General features: G+C 38.3%; 1 protein-coding gene across 1 annotated transcript in view; it reads right to left on the bottom strand.

Annotated features, from left to right (window-relative positions):
- ANKLE1 (ankyrin repeat and LEM domain containing 1) overlaps nucleotides 1-14,276 on the bottom strand; it is a 33,136-nt gene extending 18,860 nt beyond the window's left edge. The window contains exons 1-4 of the mRNA XM_075204680.1: nucleotides 13,719-14,276; nucleotides 7,227-7,379; nucleotides 1,153-1,258; nucleotides 952-1,063 (exon numbers count right to left, since the gene is read on the bottom strand). Of these exons, the coding sequence (XP_075060781.1) occupies nucleotides 952-1,063; nucleotides 1,153-1,258; nucleotides 7,227-7,379; nucleotides 13,719-13,777 (430 nt within the window). The 5' untranslated portion in view covers nucleotides 13,778-14,276. The remainder of the gene's footprint in view (nucleotides 1-951; nucleotides 1,064-1,152; nucleotides 1,259-7,226; nucleotides 7,380-13,718) is intronic.
- Nucleotides 14,277-17,992: the final 3,716 nt, after the last annotated feature.

The raw sequence follows: 17,992 nt of genomic DNA, 5'->3' as shown, positions 1-17,992 counted from the left end.
ATAGGCAACATCCCCACTTTTTCAAAATCGCAGCTTAGTAAATCTAGCCCTTAGTGTGTAACGTATTAGCTCCTTACTTGTTATATAGCATCAGAGTAGCTTATAAACAGACACAGTAATACTACTTGCTGTCCTACCAGAGGAAGTTTCATCTGCTTCCTACACTCCAATTATGGAGATTAGCTGGCCATTCACCCCTTTCAAAAATTTTCAATTGTGGGACAATGCGCTCTCTTATTTAGTGGAACATCAGATATTTTCACATCAGAATTTGGTTTGTGCAATACAATTTTTGCAAATCCCTTGTCTTAATAGACCAACATCTTATCTTTGATCTAGGACTTATTAGTTATTTACTTTGCATAATTGTCATGACTTGCCTAAGTTATGTGTGGCATCTAGCATCTGTCACAGTACTATATTGATCTAAATTATGTCTTCCTCCTATTAGTAAGCAATTTTAGCTGTTCTTTTGCTTGAATTCTAAATAAAGTAAGTTTACATATGTATGTATCTTAAGAATAAAGCAGTGTTTTTATTACACATACCCAAGCTCATTTGACCTCTGCCATCCCTTACTATATTCATCTGGACTTCTAGATTTTGAATGTATATTGTTTTATATATCGTAATACTTTTATTTTCCCACACAGGCACTGTTTTTTTTTTAAAAAAAAGTAAGCATTGGCAAAGTATCAGCTGAAAATGACAGCTACATAAATGGTTCGACCAGAAGTTTGCATTCCAGTAGTGGTGTAGCTTAAAACGTGTATTTGAAGATAATCAATTATTACTTTTTATTGTTTCAGTAAAGCAAAATACAGTGTATACATATATTTCTTTGTAAATGTTAGAGCATAAACATATATGTTTGTATATTAGGTATTATGGTCTTTTATTGATCACATAGTCAATTGGTGCAATACAAATAAATGCAACTTAATAATTTACCATGATTTTGATCTGAGTAGTCATCTAAACTTCTCTCAGTATATTCTTGAAGAGCAACAACACATCTCCTATTATTCTCCATCAACGCCATGTCTAGTGCTGTATTGCCATCCTGCAAGAAACACACATAACGGAAATTCAAGTTCAACAAATTCAGTAAATTTGAATTTATTTTACAGGGGTGAGGGAAGAGAAACAAACCTGATCTTGCAGAGTAGGATCACCACCTTTTCGCAGCAAAAAGATAAGGGCCTTACAACAGCCCCAAGAAGCAGCTACGTGTACCGGGGTCAATGCTTCCATGGACCTGAACAGAATAGCAAAATGGTCAAGGAAGAGATCATTCAGACAAGAGCCTGAATGCTATAATTGCAAATAAAATAAATACCTCAAAATATGAGGAGAAAAAAAATCCAAGACAGCTTAAACAGGAGCCATTTCTCCAGTATAAAGTACCCAGTATTATACTGAACATGATTTATTTGTTGTTTCTGAGGACATTTTATTGATTGTAGTTTGTATTTTTTGTCTATTGTGTACAAATTATTTTCCAGTGAAGGCTGCTTATGATGGCATATGTTCAAATTATTCTTTAAAGGAGGGTGACTATAGGTGCACTACAGCACAACAGACTGAACACATTTCACATTTTAGATTAGATCAGGACTACAGACCAAGTTTAACAGATTATAGTTGGAAACACTGTGAATTCATGTAATAAGTGCCAACATTCAAAATTATTTTCAATGACTTTTGTTGCAGAGACATTGCATCCAAGCTCATCATGCACAACACTATACATCCCAGTGATGGGCAACAGGCTGCCTTAGGGCTGCATGCAACTCTCCGACACTTCATCTGCAGCCCTCTGCTCCTTTCTGCCTTGATGTCAGATTTGTTTTTTTTACAGCTTGTAACATTTGTTTAAAATGCCCGCTGATATTAGTACAGGTAGGCTTCTTTTTCTTTGATTAAATGTATGGTCTTAACTTATTACTGAGTTTAAGGGTGATATGCGGCCCTTTTGAAGGATAGTGAGCCACCCATGCTGCCCCTGAAGTGTATCACTGATCTATCCTCAGAATGATAAGTTACTAAGTTTACTAAATATGTATTTTTTATTTTAAGCACTCTATTAAATATGAATAAATTCCACAGAGCAAGGTAAGTCAGTGAGAATTGCAATTAATAAATAAGAATAACGTTCCTGTATAAGTGATCCATAAAAAATCTAGGATCATACTTGGAAATTAGGGATAGTTTGCGCTTATGTATATCAATAAATAAAATAGACTTGTTTGGAATTTATCACTGTACACCCTTTTCCTATGTGACCTGCTAGATACTGAAAGGTTCACATGCAGCCTGCAAGTCCCCAAAAGGACTTTTTTTTTTTTTTTTTTAATTGTGCTAAACTACACTACACAGCATCATTACTTGAATTGATGGTTGTGCTGCGATCATCGAATTGGTCACCAACAAAGGCTGATAAGAAGCCATACTCCATTCTATGCCAAGTGTATGGCACTCCCAATCACTGGGCAGTACATCTATCAACTCCCAATTCCACATCACCCAGAAATCAGGATGCTCATGTTTTGACATTTCACGTATAAAACAACTGAGGGTAAAAACATTAATAGTTAAATTAAAAAAAAAAAAATTCTTTCTGACTGACTTTATCGGGTACTTCTGGAAAAATATACCTTTTCTGCTGTGGCTGCCCGGCCACCTATCAAAGTGCACTAATGTGTCTCACTCGATTAGCACTTAAAGGAGATTTCTCCATATACTGTGGTCTTCTTAGCCCTGATCCCCAGAGACCACTAACAATACACATCCTCTTTTTAGGGTGAGGTCAGAAAAAAGAAACACCCACACAGAAATGAATATTTACTAAGATTCAAATTAGGCAAAATATGCAGTGAATAACAACAACCAATCAGCAATTAGCTTTTATTTGTCTAGTGCAACTTAGTCAATAAAAGTAAGTATCTGATTGCTTGGTATTGTTTAGTGAAAAGTTTGTGCCTAAATGCAATGTTGGTAAACAAGCCTCATACATTCAATGAGAATCAGTATATAAACCGGTTGAGAGCTTATGTTACAGGAAAACCACAGTGCTCGTTGACTATATCAGTACTTGGTATATAATGATGTCCTTTCACAGTGGAAGAACTTTCAAAAATGCTCATGTGACAACACCACCTTTGGCATACATAAGTTAACATGAATTAACTCATTTGTCTATAAATGGAATTAAAATTACATTATTTATAAGGTGACAAAGTGAGCACTATTGCGTAATTACATATCATCATCTACATAATTGTTCATTGTAGTTCATATTACAGTCATTTATTGCACTTTAGAGTGCACATTGTATATATTGTTAAAAGGGTAAGGGGAATCATGGAAGTGTGATGATAGGAAATGAAGAGCCAATAAAGAAAAGAGTCTGTCCAGAAACAAATACTGGCAAGTAACAGCTCACAGTATGGAAAGTAAGGTTACAGCTCAATAAAGACAGATAGAGAACAGTTCTGAGAAGACAGACTATGTAATACCAGTGGATATAAAGAAAAAGGAAAATTGCAGAGAAAGACTTAAAAAGCAGAGTGTCTAAACAAGAACAATTAAGCAGACCAAGAGAGAAATGGTAAAAATACATATTTTATTAGATCGAAAGCAGTAAGTAAATAGTTTTGGACCATAAAAGTGGATTACATGATAATGCATGATAAATTACTTTATTGTTAAAAGAGCTACATATTTATAGTCAATAGTTAAGTAACAGAGCTATGCCCAAAAAATAATTTTTCTCAAGATATTTTTCAACTGTAGTGTTTGAAATAGTGTAACAGTTAGTATTTAAGACCAGAATGATAATTTTATCTAAGTGCTACACTGCAAATGTTCAAGGAATATTATTGTTGAATCTTCAATTAAAAACAGTCACAAAAGTTTATGAAAAGTATACTGTGTTACAAGTGTTTAAGTAATAGTTATGTATAATCTTCAAATGAAAGATTGTAATGAGAATGTAACTATGGTTATAAAAGCATATGCAAGATATACTGCATTTTGAGTGCTGTAGTCGAGTAGAAAGTGTAATAGCTTAATCCTACTACTTCTAATATTCACTGATAAACTCTAAATGAGCCTCATTGTATTTACATTGATGCATTTGCATCAAAATCACAGGCGCAAAATACGCTGCCAAAAAAAGCGTATTTACTTTCTGAATTTCACAAACACGTTTCCGCATAAGAGCACATTTAAAGATTATCAAGCTACACATTAAGCATATCATTGTGCAGTGGCATAGTTGAGACACCATTCATTATCATCTTAATGAAGATCATGGATGTCTGTTGGAAAAATAAATAAATAAATAAATAAATAAATAAATAAAAAGTGCCGCTTCTAGACTGGGCTGCCAGCATCATTGTTTTTTGCTTTTTGGAGGGAAGGAGGGATGTGGACAAACACAGTGGGGCACCCCCAAAAATGCAGCTACCAACGTTAGGCTCTGACAGGATGGGCTGGCAACACTATAACAGGGAAACCCAAAGCATGGGGTCCCCCTATCAAAACGTCACGCAGCTTTATCTTGCTCAGCAGTGGAATTGGGAAAACAAAATAAGAATGTCGCCCCCCCTCTACAGAACAAAAACAGTCCCATGTGGAAAGCACTGTCATGTTTCTGGCTGTTCATACACAAGAAGGCATGAGTCAGGGATACAGAAATAGCTTAATATGATGGAGGGATACACAATTGTTGTTTACATGCGCAGAAAAAATAAGAAGCATATTTTACACAAGTTAACCCGTGCATGATACTCATGCATTCTAGTCAAATCAAGATACTTAAGGTCTTAAAAAGGTTCTTGTCATGCATTTGGGCCTAGCCCAGGCCTCCTCAGGGGAAGATCGTTACTTCCCGACGCAAGCGCCCTTTTTAATGTGTGTTCATGAGGTAAAATTACCTCACGAAAATGAGTTTGACCCCTCAACTCGTAAATTTAGCCTTTACTACCCCTCCCACGGGGGGAAGGGGGGATGATGGAAGTTAACGGACTTGACTATTCTAATTTTTTTGTCAAATAATGTCAGTATACCAAATTTCAGGTCAATTGGATGAGCCCTTTCTGAGAAAATAGTTTTTTCCACACACACACACTAACACACACACACACACACACACACACACTAACGCACGCCTCTACACATGTGTGTTCATGAGGTAAAATTACCTCACGAAAATGAATTTGAGCCCTACCAAATTTCAGCCCTTTTTGAAAAATTTTTCCCACACACACTAAGAATTTAGTAGGTCAGTGTATAACTCTGCCCAGCAGGTGACGCTGCAACTTGGTTTATTTTTTCCACACACACACAGACAGACGCCACTAAGCATTTATATATTAGATTACATCATTCAAAGTCTCATCTTTAATATGAATGTAAAGTAAAAAGAGTAAACAGAATCCAATTATCCAGCACTACCTTTGCAGGGATGACTGTCACAATCAACCTGAAAAATGAGCAACATCTTTCTGGTTTTCTTGTGGCTGAGAGGGAGTGTTTTTCACTACTGCCTGGCTGTATAACAGTTTACCTTGGCAACACAAGGAAGCCAAAACAAGCACTTGAAACATACCCGAAACTCTCTTCCTCACACGGAAAAAAATGAAAGAGTGCCTCAGATCAGAGCCGTAACAAGGGCGGTGCGGGCGATGCAAGGCCTAGTGGGGGTGCAACACCTGCCTGCCTGTTACATATTCCATCCCCACCAACGAAGTGGCAATCTAGTCCTGCGGTGGCAGCACCGCAGGACTATTTTGCCCATTGAAGACAACCAGTGCAAGGAGGAGGGTGTCGGCTTCCTGCTCCTGCAGCATCCCGATGTACAAATAATGACGTCAGGATGCTGTCAAAACACAGGCGACAAGGAGCCGACACAGAAGGAAAAGGGACACAGGAAAAAAAAAAAAAAAAAAAAGAAGAGGACAAAAAGAGAAGCTCAGGTACGAAAAATATTGCAGGGGCTGGTGAGAAGAGGGGGATGGAGAGAATAGGGTGAGAAGTCTGGAGAGGACAGAAGCGAGGGCTGGAAAGCAAGGTGTCTGGAGTGAATGGGGGGGCTGGAGAGGAGTGAGGGGTCTGGCGAGGAGAGATGCAGGGCTTTGGAGTACATAAATATATGATGCATACTATGAAAACATAAATAACGTAAAAAATAAAAATCAGTAAAATATTAATTATATAATAATTACTATTAAATATGGGGAAATTTGTAAGCCATAATTTGACTGTGCGGCGGGTAGGGGAAATAGGCATTTGTAGTAAATGGAAATGTTAATTTTATGTTGGGGCTGGTGAAAGTCTGCTTCTTAAATATGGAGGCTTTTAATTTAATGTTGGGTATGGTGAGGAATAATTTGGTTTAGTAAATAGGGATGCTATTAATTTAATGGTGAGGGGTGAAATATGTATATTAATTAGATGGGAACTAATTTAATGTATGGGCTGATGCGTGGGGTATGTCTTCATTAAATGGGAATGTTATTAATTTAATGTCGGGACTGGGGAGGCTTATTTATTAAAAGGTGGATGCCGTTAATTTGATGTCAGGGCTATATGAAGGGAACTAGACATTAACTGTAAAATGTTATGAATTAAATTCTGGAGCTGATCGGGTGGAAGAAGGCCTGTTTTCAAACAGAAAAAACTACTGATTTAATGTCTGTCTAGTTGTGGGTAGGGAGACCTAGACTCTTCACTCAGTGCTCAACTTTCCAGGAGGCAAGTAATAAAAATCTCTTTTCCAAACAGAACCCCAATATTCTAGGATCTGTCTAAGCAGCAACTGAGGATAAGACACTAGCAGGCAGAAGACACCAATGATCCTTAACCGCTAATAGGCAGCATCTACTCCCACTCCCATAAAGGTACATTGTCTGGATGGGGGGGGGGGGGGGGAGGCACCAGTGTTCTGTGTCGCCAGGGCACTAAAATATCTAGTTACGGCTCTGCCTCAGATTTTATTATTAGCAATACAGCACCCCACAAGTCTGCTATAATCAGCCTATTATTACAACAACAGAGCAAGATATTGGAAATTTGCAATCAGAATAACTGATCTTCGTTTCTCACTTTGGATGCATTCTGATTTTAGATTGCATATAATGAATCTGCTCCCCCTTAGTATATAGAGTTTTATTTAACCACTTAATTAAATATCATTTGTATACACTAGAATTGAGGCATACCTGACATTGGGATCTCCACCCTGCTGCAAAATCATTGTCAAACATCTGAGGGCACTTTCGCTCTCCTTCCCTGAAGCCAGGTGAACAGCAGCAATCCCATTGGGGAGGACTAGGTTTGGGTCGGCTTCACATTTTAAGAGATTTTCAACCTCCCTGGAGAAAAAAAAAAAAAAAAAGTCTGAGAAAACACGAACACACACACACACACACACACACACACACACACACACACACACACACCTATTTACGGATAAGAATATGGCAGATATAGCAAGGCTCAATGTATTTTGACAATCATTGGGCATATAAAATAGTAATACGTACCCTTTGGAGTTTAAGATGTTTTGTACTAGAATATATTAGGAGACAATAAGAAGGTCTGTGCTCATGTACACAATGGGCAATTTTATACAGAAAATTCAAATAAATACATATACACACACACACACAACATAGATATTAACTGTACTAAATGTGTCACCTGCAGATACATGTAGACCAGCTCATTTGTCCACCATTAACACAAAAAATTTTCATAGCGAAATACAAATTAAGCACTGACATATTGTTTGCAGAATGTATTCTTTGGTGCACTTGTGGCCAAACATATGTAAGCAAAACAGAAAGGATAATCGAAGAGGATGGCCATACACCTTTTATCAATTAGAATAGCTCTGGAAGCTTGTTTAAGTGATAAACCGCAGACGAATCATTCTGCACTACTTAAGCATCCGTTACCTACACTACGTTCAATGGTAATTGGCCATGTTCCAGCACCTACCAGAAGAGGAGACAGAACAACGCTATTACAACAGCGCAAGGCAAGATGGATATTTAATTTACAAACTTAGCTGAAAAAAGGTTGAATGAATCATTTTCTTTAGTATCCTTCCTGTAAATAGAAAGTTTGGTAAGTCCCTGGGCCATGATGAACACTGCAGGCTTTGTGTGAATCATATGTGGACATTACTTGTGACTTCCTATGTTTTTGAGTCTTTTTAACTATATTTATGCAAATGAATGATTACTTACTTCATCCACAGGTTGCGTTCATTTGCTTCTCTGTCATGATATGGTATATGGATCACAATTCAAGTCACCAAGATCCATATTTTTGGTCACTCTCAATTTAATCTGACTGCCTGTAGTGAGATACCATGTACAGTACATCTGTGTTTTCCTCAGTAATATTTAGCTTGGCATGCACTTATTATGCAGAACATATGTCAGTAATCTTCTATAGATTCTACTATATCCAGGTATGACCAGAATGTACTGTGGATATACATTTACACTCACTTATCCTCCTAATATTGTGGCTCAGCTATGATTGGCAGCAAGTATATGCACTCATTGATCAACACATTCTGTCATCCTGTGAATATTACCAACACTTGTGAGAGTTAAAACTGTCTGATCCACTGTAAGAGTTAATCAGCTATTAAATTATTTTTATCGTTTTTCAATAAGCATTGTCTAAGCGATTTATGTGATTCCAAAGCACAAGCATTTTATTTAGCAAAAGCAATAGATATAGCAAAAGTTTAGCAGTTCAATAAACAAGTACAATACAGTGGATAACAAATACATACATACGCTGCGCCCTCTGTTGGATCCAGCTAGACAGTCCTTTAGTCCAGAAGACTGTTTTAGCTGGTCCCAGGGAGCTGTATATATACACTCAGTGATATAGAGAAAACAATACAGATGATGTGACTTGCTTCTATAGGTCCAGGCTTCAGGAGGGTCCAGTGTAATGCAGGTCATAGGCCAGTTCAAACAACCCCCTCCAAAGGTGGGGGTCAACATTCCAAGGGTGGGTGTCTGCTCTCCAGATGATGACTCTGATTTTCCCACCCAGAATCCAGTTTAAACTAGTCTATTTACATTACTCAGACAGTATCATTTTAAACATTTATTCCCTAACATCGCAAACTAGAGTATGCAATGTGCGATCCCTTCGGTGAATGAACCAGACAACTGCAGATAAATAGGGGATTAAAATGATCGAAACATATTTGCTGTAACCTGAACCTTAAATATCACTAAAGAGTACATATAACCTTATAATATATAGAACTATAAACCAAATACCATCTGCTCATAAACGACTGTGGAATGAAACCATTATGAATATGAAATATATAAATAAATGAATTGGAGAGTGCGAGTGCATGCGTGCGTATTTTATCGTGCTATCGCACCATGACACGTAACACGTGGCATACTAATCGCACAGTAAAACAATATTAATCAATATACTTTCTTTCATCCAATTATACGACTTCGACACAGGGCGTCCATGGCTTTTATTCTTTTCAAGAAATTGCAGCTGTAATTGGCTGACGTGTCACCAGGTTTAGATGATACAGTTTGCATGTGCACTTAATATGGATAATCAATTCACACAAATGTAAGCTGAATTAACGCTTTTTATAAAAACAGCAGTTGGTCGCATAAGAGTTAACAAAGCTACAGTGTATATATATTGACAAATTAAGTTGTTTTTCTGCTTCTTGGCCAGTGTTGCTCAAGGTATATGGGGGGCAACATGTCTAATATTTTAAACATTGCAACTTGTCTAAAATGAAATGTGCACTCCATTGTGCATGATGGGAAACAGGGAAGTTGTAGTGAGCATGTCTACACCAGATATGATGTGGCAAGGTCTACTTGGATTTACGCCTGTATCTGGGAGATGTTGGGTGATGTTGAGTGGTGCGGCCAACTGGAGTGATATGATTGGTTTAAAGTCTTATATGATGCTTTACCTAAATATTAGTTTGTGGTTTTAGGTCTTAAAAGACTTGCAAAGTTATTATGTAATCACCATTGTTCTGCTTGAATTGAATGGTCTGTATTGCGCATACAAGAATAAACTGAGCATATTCTGAAGAGACTTCATATTTGAATTATTCCTGAAAACTTCCAGAACACACTTATCATTGTTTAAGGGTCCTGTTGGGAGTTCTGAACTTTTCCTTTGACATTCTAAAGCCTTGAATATTTTGTTTCAGTTGTCGATTTGCAAGTGTGTCTAAGAACATGGTCGTGTTGCATTATCCAATTTCGGTTAACTTTCAGTTGTCTGATAGATGGCCTCACATTGTCCTCTTGAATAATCTAAAGTTAAAAAAAAATAAAAAATAAAAAAAATCCATGCTAGTCTCGATGACTGAAAGGCACCCAGGTCCTGTGGCTGCAAAAACAACCCCAAATCATCACCTCTTCGCCCCTCCACTTGATGGTTTCCATAAGGTTCCTGCGGTGATCTACGGAGTTTGGTTTTCAACAAACGTGGCATTGCACATTAAGACCAAACACCACCACTTTGGTCTTGTCTGTCCAGAGGACATTATTCCAAGAAGTCTTGTATTTCATTCAGGTGCAACTTTCAAACTTAAGCCATACTGCAATGTATTTCTGGAGAAAACAGGCTTTCCCCTGGGTACTCTTCCATTCATGCCACACTTGTTCAGTGTTTTTATATGAGGTTAGAGTCATGAACGTTAACGTCTACCATGTTGTCAGAGGACTGTGGATCCATGGATGCAGCGTTTGGATTATTTGCAATTTCTCAGAGCATCATAATGTTTGGTTGATTTTGGTAGGACACCTACTCCTGGGAAACTTGGTAAAAATATTCAATATTTTCCATTTGTAAATAATATTCTTAATGTAGAAGACAAATTGTTTGGGAATGGGCTTATAACCCTTTCCAGACTGACTAGTAGCAAAAATTGCTTCTCCGAGATCATTGCTCATGTCTTTTCTTCTTGGAATAATGTTAAACTCCAACCTGAATACTCCAGATAGAACTACCAAGTGTTCTGCATTTATATAGAGGTTGTAGAACTTCCTGATGATCAAATAAATAAGTGCAATTCACTATGAACACTTGGCTAAACCTACTTTATCATACAGGGCTTCTCACAAAAATGAAATCAAATCTGTTATGGGTTATTTGTCACAAGATTAAATTTATCAAATTGTAAGACTTGGTGAGGACTAGATGATTGTAATTTATTACTGTAGAAACACATACACGCACACTTTATAGAAACACAAAATCTTAAACACCCAGAGCCAAAAACTTTACATGCTATCAGGGAAAATAGCATGGCTGGGGCAAAGGCCTGAATACCCATTTTCCGTCATTTCAAATTAATTCCTTAGAAGAGTATTATAAGCTGAGAGGGGAGACAAATTGTTAGATAAATGTAATATTAGTATGTCATCGATACAAACAAGAAATAGGTTGCAGAGTTAATGATCCCTAATATTGCTGCATTTTTAGTTTGTTAATGAAGCATTTGACCCACGGCAATTTCACTGCAGGTAAGCAAATTTATGCAAATAATAAAGGCTGATGATATGGGCAGCACGGAGGCTAAGTGGTTAGCACTTTGAGGTCACGAGTTCAATTCCTGACCATGGCCTTACCTGTGTGGAGTTTGTATGTTCTCCATGTGTTTGCGTGGGTTTCCTCCGGGTTCCTCCCACACTCCAAAAACATTCTAGTAGGTTAATTGACTGCTTTCAAATTGACCCTAGTCTCTCTCTCTCTCTGTCTGTGTGTGTATGTTAGGGAATTTAGACTGTAAGCTCCAATGGGGCAGGAATTGATGTGAGTGAACTCTCTGTACAGCGCTGTGAAATTGGTAGCACTATATAAATAGCGGATGATGATGGTTAGGTCCCTTTCACACCATTGTACGTTTTGTCTTCTCTACAACTGACTTTATGACAGCAAATCCATGAGAGCCCCTTGAATCCCATTTAATAAAATAATGCAGTGTAAACCATTGTGCAAAACGGGATGAATTTCAGGATGTTAAACTGAGGAGTTGAGGAATGTATTAAAAAGCCACACACACAAAATTGCCACATCTAATAAAGACAGTCCACATATCCTCTCACATTATCACTAATTGAAGCCATAATGGAGCCTAAACCAAGCAGTATTGTTCATTAAAAATGTTGTAAAGTGGCAGCGGGTTGGACTTTCATGTAACATTCGCCTCTCCAAGCCATTCAGACGCAGCAGTGCTAACCCAAGCCCACCTGTCATTTCAATGAGCATGAGTACAGACTCCCCCTAACACAAAGGGTGGGCTCCTCCGCTATAGTGCTCTGTTTCCACTGCATTCCTCTTCTGCCTATCTCATTCACAATTATTTAAACATCTGGCAGGCAAGGGCAGAGCTCTAGTGGGAGATTCGATCAGCAGTGTCAGTTTTACCAATCACTTTGTCCATCTGTCATTCCAGGGAGGATTTGTTTAAAGTCCATGTTTCAAGTGGTGCTAGTGTAATTTACAAGTACTTCATCTTTTAACATATAGTTACTTATTTTGTGCATTTCTTTTTGAAGATCTCACCAATAAGACAAGTTAGCTATACTTCAGTTTTGTTTCCAAACATAATCATATTTATTAAATATTTTAGTTTAAATTATAATATTTTTACACTGGTGTGTCACCAAAAATGTAATTGCGTTGGAAAAGATTGGGAACCACTGGCGTACTATGTGATGAATATTTTCTGCTTGATTCTGTTTACAGCATTTTGAAAACCAACACAGCTGATGAAATTGTATGTCTTGCATTATTGAGAAAACTTGTGTAAATTAAAGTAAAATTTTGAAAAGCAATGTGGTATAAAAATAATATCTAAACATGGAAACCAAAAACAAATGATAAACAAAAAAAATGACATGTAAGAATACCATTCGCACACCTCTAGACCACTGTGCAGCCTTTACATTATGCATGAACAGGCAATAATTGTGCTCAGAGTCTTCTGCCTGAAAACTCTGGTGCACAGGTCACAGGTACATTATAAATAAAATGCAGTACAGTGTTGTTTCAGCCACATCAACATTTTACATATTTAGGATCATTCCAGCATTAAAAAAAAAAATAAGAGAAAAAAATATCACAATATTGTATAGTGAAACCAAAATGTAAACACACTCCGAGTGATTTTTCTTATACGGTTTTCATTCTTCTCTGGTTTTATAGATGTTGTATTGTGCCTGATGCCAAATAAGGATTTAATTAAACAACACACTGACTATATTCAATAGCTGTCTGTTGACTTCTTAACTAGTATCCACTGCAAAGGAATCAATGTAACAGTAAGACTGAATGCCTATAAATATTTACATAAAAATACAATAATAGTCACCCGCAATTGTTTACCTACATAGACAATTCATCTTTACCATGTTTCGTGCAATTGGACGTAATAAGTTTGTTTCATGATTTCCTTCCATATACAGTGCTGCATATGTCAGCGCTTTATAAATAAAGTATAATGAAATAATAATATACAATATTAAACATGTCCCATAAATAAAGGTCATGGAACACAGATGCAGCTGTTTATTAAGAACATTCTGGTTCTGTATCGCCCAAACCTCATTGAGTGGTGGTCATTTCGGGGTCTGGGAAGGAAAGAAAACATATAAATATATATATAGACTTCTTACTTTGCGTCTTCATTTTCCACCGCTTCACAAAGCTTCCGAGCCAGAGTCAGAGCCGCCATCCTCCGGACAGAAAGAAGGACGCTTCACCGTGATCACAGCAAGGAAACAATTAGAGAGATCCCAGGTGCCATAATGCTAAGTGTATGCACCAGATCTATATTACATTAAATACAAATAACCGAGACTGCTCATCGTGTGCTAATAGCGGAAGAATAACATGACTGGCAATTCAAACTTCCCTCCTTGACAACTGATCAGTACTGCTCTTCCATTACACTACTAATCCCGCCCCCGGCACACCCCCAGTGTTTCTGTGCTCCGGCAGGCCGGAATTGCAGCCTCGGATTTGCTTTCACCGTCCTTCCAATCCATCATGGCTGCGGCGCCGAAGTGTGTAATTGCGGCCTCATCGGCTGGCCATAAGCAACACGGGCACATAGTAACAACAGTCTGTGGAGTAATTTGAGGATATTGTGTGTCCATGCTTATCAATACAATATGTTCATAGAGTTCCCGTAGCATAACCATGTTAAATTAATTTCCAAACATCAAACTGGTTAGGGTAAAATGGGAGATTACTAAGACAGTTGTTGAGATATATTATTTACTTGATTTTCGGAAGGATATATTTTTCCTTGTTTGTGAATTATTATATTGTAGGGTAGCCGTCTTTTCCACACACAGAAACGGAGCAGTAATGACAGTTGCCAACTGTGCCTAATTTTCAGGAATAGTCGTTGCTTTATAAAGAAAAAAAGAAAAAGAATGTTCCATTTGCAAGAAACACACACACACTCCATATTACAATGTCAGGGGTGCAAATTAGTTTTTTTATTTTGCATCTAGGACTGGTCAGGGAACAGGGGTAAATTACCCCAAATGGGGTAAAAATGAAATTCCTGGGGGTAATGCTGCCGATTCACATGCTGTCAGTTGGATTGTAGACCCCTTTAAATGTGAAATTGCTGTTGTACCAGCAATTTGGCAGAGGCACTTCTTGAGCTTCGATGCAATAATGAAGCACATATTGCATTTGAAAACAAATTTTTGGAGGTCAACAGCTGCAAAGGCATTCAAAATTGCACATGAGGAGGTAGTCAAAAAGTTGCCTTTTGCAACCTACCTTTGCGAACAAGGAACATAAAAACAAAGCAGAGAAATCGATTGGATGCTGAAGACTGTATCCAAATTGCTCTGACATCAAAATGCCCAAATATTGATGCTCTCGTATCAAAAATGAAGCAACATCATTTCTCCAAAACCAAGAAATTTTGAATAGATTCAATAACATTTTGAATTCCAATAATTAATAATATATCATATCCTTCCTTTCAAATCAAGGGGGGTAACGTCGGCGTATCTAAATATATTTTGGGGTAGAAGGTAAAAAAGTTCCCTCACCCTTCATCTAGGACATGTCCTACCCCAACTATAAATCTGCCATCACATTTTAAATTTACATACCTCTTCAATGCAACATGGTTTTGCCAAGATACAGTTACTCATTTGTTTTGCTTTCCTTTCCTTAATGAATCAGGCCCAGTATCTTTATTATAAAAATGTAAAGTTAGTGTTACTTAAGTACTCCAGTTTCGAAATATAATAAAGCTAGTGAACTTGTGACAATGTAACTTAAGTTGCAAATTAGATTTTTTTTTTCAAATTCTGGTTATGTTGCTATTATTTATACAAGGATAAATCCACAATTGTATTTTAATCTATGGTTTTATTTTACTATTCTTAAAGTAAAACACATTAGCTGAGAGCAATATCATAGGACTCTATTCTAAACAATGTCTCCTTAATACAGTCACAGTCTATAATACTTGATGTCTCTGTAGCAATGATTTTAATAATGTGATACATCTCTCTTAGCCCTCATATTTCTCAACAGATAATGTATCCTAATATCCTACAAGGCAATATGATTTGCCTTAATATAATGCTTTCATCATTATTATTATTTATCTATAAGGAGTAACATGGTTCTGTATAATGGGGGTCAGGCAATCATAAAATTGCGTAATGAACAAACAGCAACAAAATAAAAAGTTGGAGAAAACAACTACAGACTAAACAATTTGCAGATTGGTAATGAGAAGTGGCGTAAGGGGAAGGAGCTTCAGTGGAAGGACAATGCAGGGAACAAGCCAACATTGAGCAAGACGGTGCAAGAAGCAGGGCTAAAGTTGTTGAGGTATAGCAGTGTTGGCTAACCTGTGACACTCCAGGTGTTGTGAAACTACAAGTCCCTGCATACCCTTCCAGCAATAAGCTGCTCTATATTGGCAAAGCATGCTGGGACTTGTAGTTTCACAACACCTGGAGTGTCACAGGTTAGCCAACACTGAGGTATAGCCTTAGAGATCAGGTTTAAAATGCGTCTCAAGTGTGCAGAGGTAAAAAGGAAAGAGTAGGGGGGGAAATCAGAGGAAAGAGGGTCATGTGCTCCTGAGGGGAGGGGTAGATACCGTGAGGGTGACACTGAGCAGGGAGTAAGTGATGAGGGGCAGAGTTAGGAGGTTGGTAGGCTTTGATAAAAGATGCATTTTTAGGGCAAATTTGAAGTCTTAAGAGAGGGACAGTATTCCAAATGTGGAGAGCAGCATGGAAGAATTCTTGAAGGTGGGAGAGATAACCAGAGACCAGGGGGAGCGGGTGATCATAATCATCCATCTATTTATATAGAGTCACTAATTCTGCAGTGTTGCCCATTCACATCAGTCCCTGCCCCATTGGAGCTTACAATAACCTACCAGTATGTTTTTGGAGTGTGGGAGGAAACCAGAGGAACTGGAGGAAACCCATTCAATCACGGGAAGAACATACAAACTCCTCACAGATAAGGCCATGGTCGGGAATTGAACTCATGACTCCAGTGCTGGGAGGCAGAGGTGCTAACCACTAAGCCACCATGCTGCCCACAGATGTGTATAACTGACTGATGTATATGACTGATGTGTGTAACTGACTGATGTGTATAACTGACTGATGTGTGTAACTGACTGATGTGTATAATTGACTGATGTATATAACTGACTGATGTATGTAACAGACTGATTGATAATTTCTATCTTGCACATGGTAGGTTTGAGAAAGTGCTGGGCATCTGGGAGGTGGGATTAGGAGAGAGACATTGGAGGAGTTGAGTGTTGATGTGGTGGAAGGAGATGGGAGGAGAGAAGAGCCCATATTTAATCCCCAGAGATAGTGGGGGAAGAAGGACAAGGTGGTTAGGCTAGAGTATAAGAGAGGAATGAAAGGAGTCTGAAGTGAGGAGATGTTGTATCAGATGGACTAAATTTTGGAGGTGAAGTCAAGGGCGGGAATCCCGTCCCTCCCATGAGACTTTCCCTTAACCTCCAAAACATCATGCATTCTGTCACAAATCGGGATCTTAGCCGCACTTACCTCATCCGCCGCTGTCATATCACGGCTACCTGGGTCCCTTCTGGCCGTCTGCAGCATTCCCATCCTCCTCACCTCCGTTTGTAAACAAACACATACTGTTTGTTCTGCTGCATGGGTGCGGCCATCTTGGATGCAGTCAGGTGATCATTCCAGACCAACCAGATTCTGCAGCTGTGATCACATGAACTGATCAGCCAATAGTTGTTTGGAACACCCTATTTAAACCTGCTGCTGTGATCTGTTCATTGCCAGAACAACACACTTCTCTCCAGAGGATAGTTCTTGGCTCCAGTGTTCCTGTCTGCATTCCTAAGTGCAGTGTTCCTGACTGCATTACAAGTGCAGTAATCCTGTCTGCACTCCTAAGTGCAGTGTTCCTGACTGCATTACAAGTGCAGTGTTCCTGACTGCATTACAAGTGCAGTGTTCCTGACTGCATTACAAGTGCAGTGTTCCTGACTGCATTACAAGTGCAGTGTTCCTGTCTACATTTCCAGACTGCTAATTCCCCTGCTATATTCTACAATCAGCAAGAACATGAGCAAGAAGTTCATCCAGGCTGCTAAGTTCTGTTTCACTCCTGCTCCAGCTAGTCCCAAGGGTCCCGAATCGGATCAAGAAATTCAGACGACCGTGACAGTTTGTTCTGGCCCAATGGATCCGCTAGGGGAACATACCCCGAGGGAGGACTCTGTCCAAATATTAGCTGGACGCATTGAGAGACAAGAAACTAACCAGGGGCAAATTTTGAGATTGCTGCAGGATGTTTCTACACGTATGGATACCTTGCAGTTATTCCGCAGTCAACCATCCCATACTCCGCCTGAGCCAGTAACACCTGCTTCACTACCCACTTCATCCGG

Source organism: Mixophyes fleayi, chromosome 1 (genome assembly GCF_038048845.1).
Source record: "Mixophyes fleayi isolate aMixFle1 chromosome 1, aMixFle1.hap1, whole genome shotgun sequence".
Taxonomy (NCBI): Eukaryota; Metazoa; Chordata; class Amphibia; order Anura; family Limnodynastidae; genus Mixophyes; species Mixophyes fleayi.
Note: the sequence above shows the minus strand (reverse complement) of the source record. Positions and strands in the feature narration are given on the sequence as shown.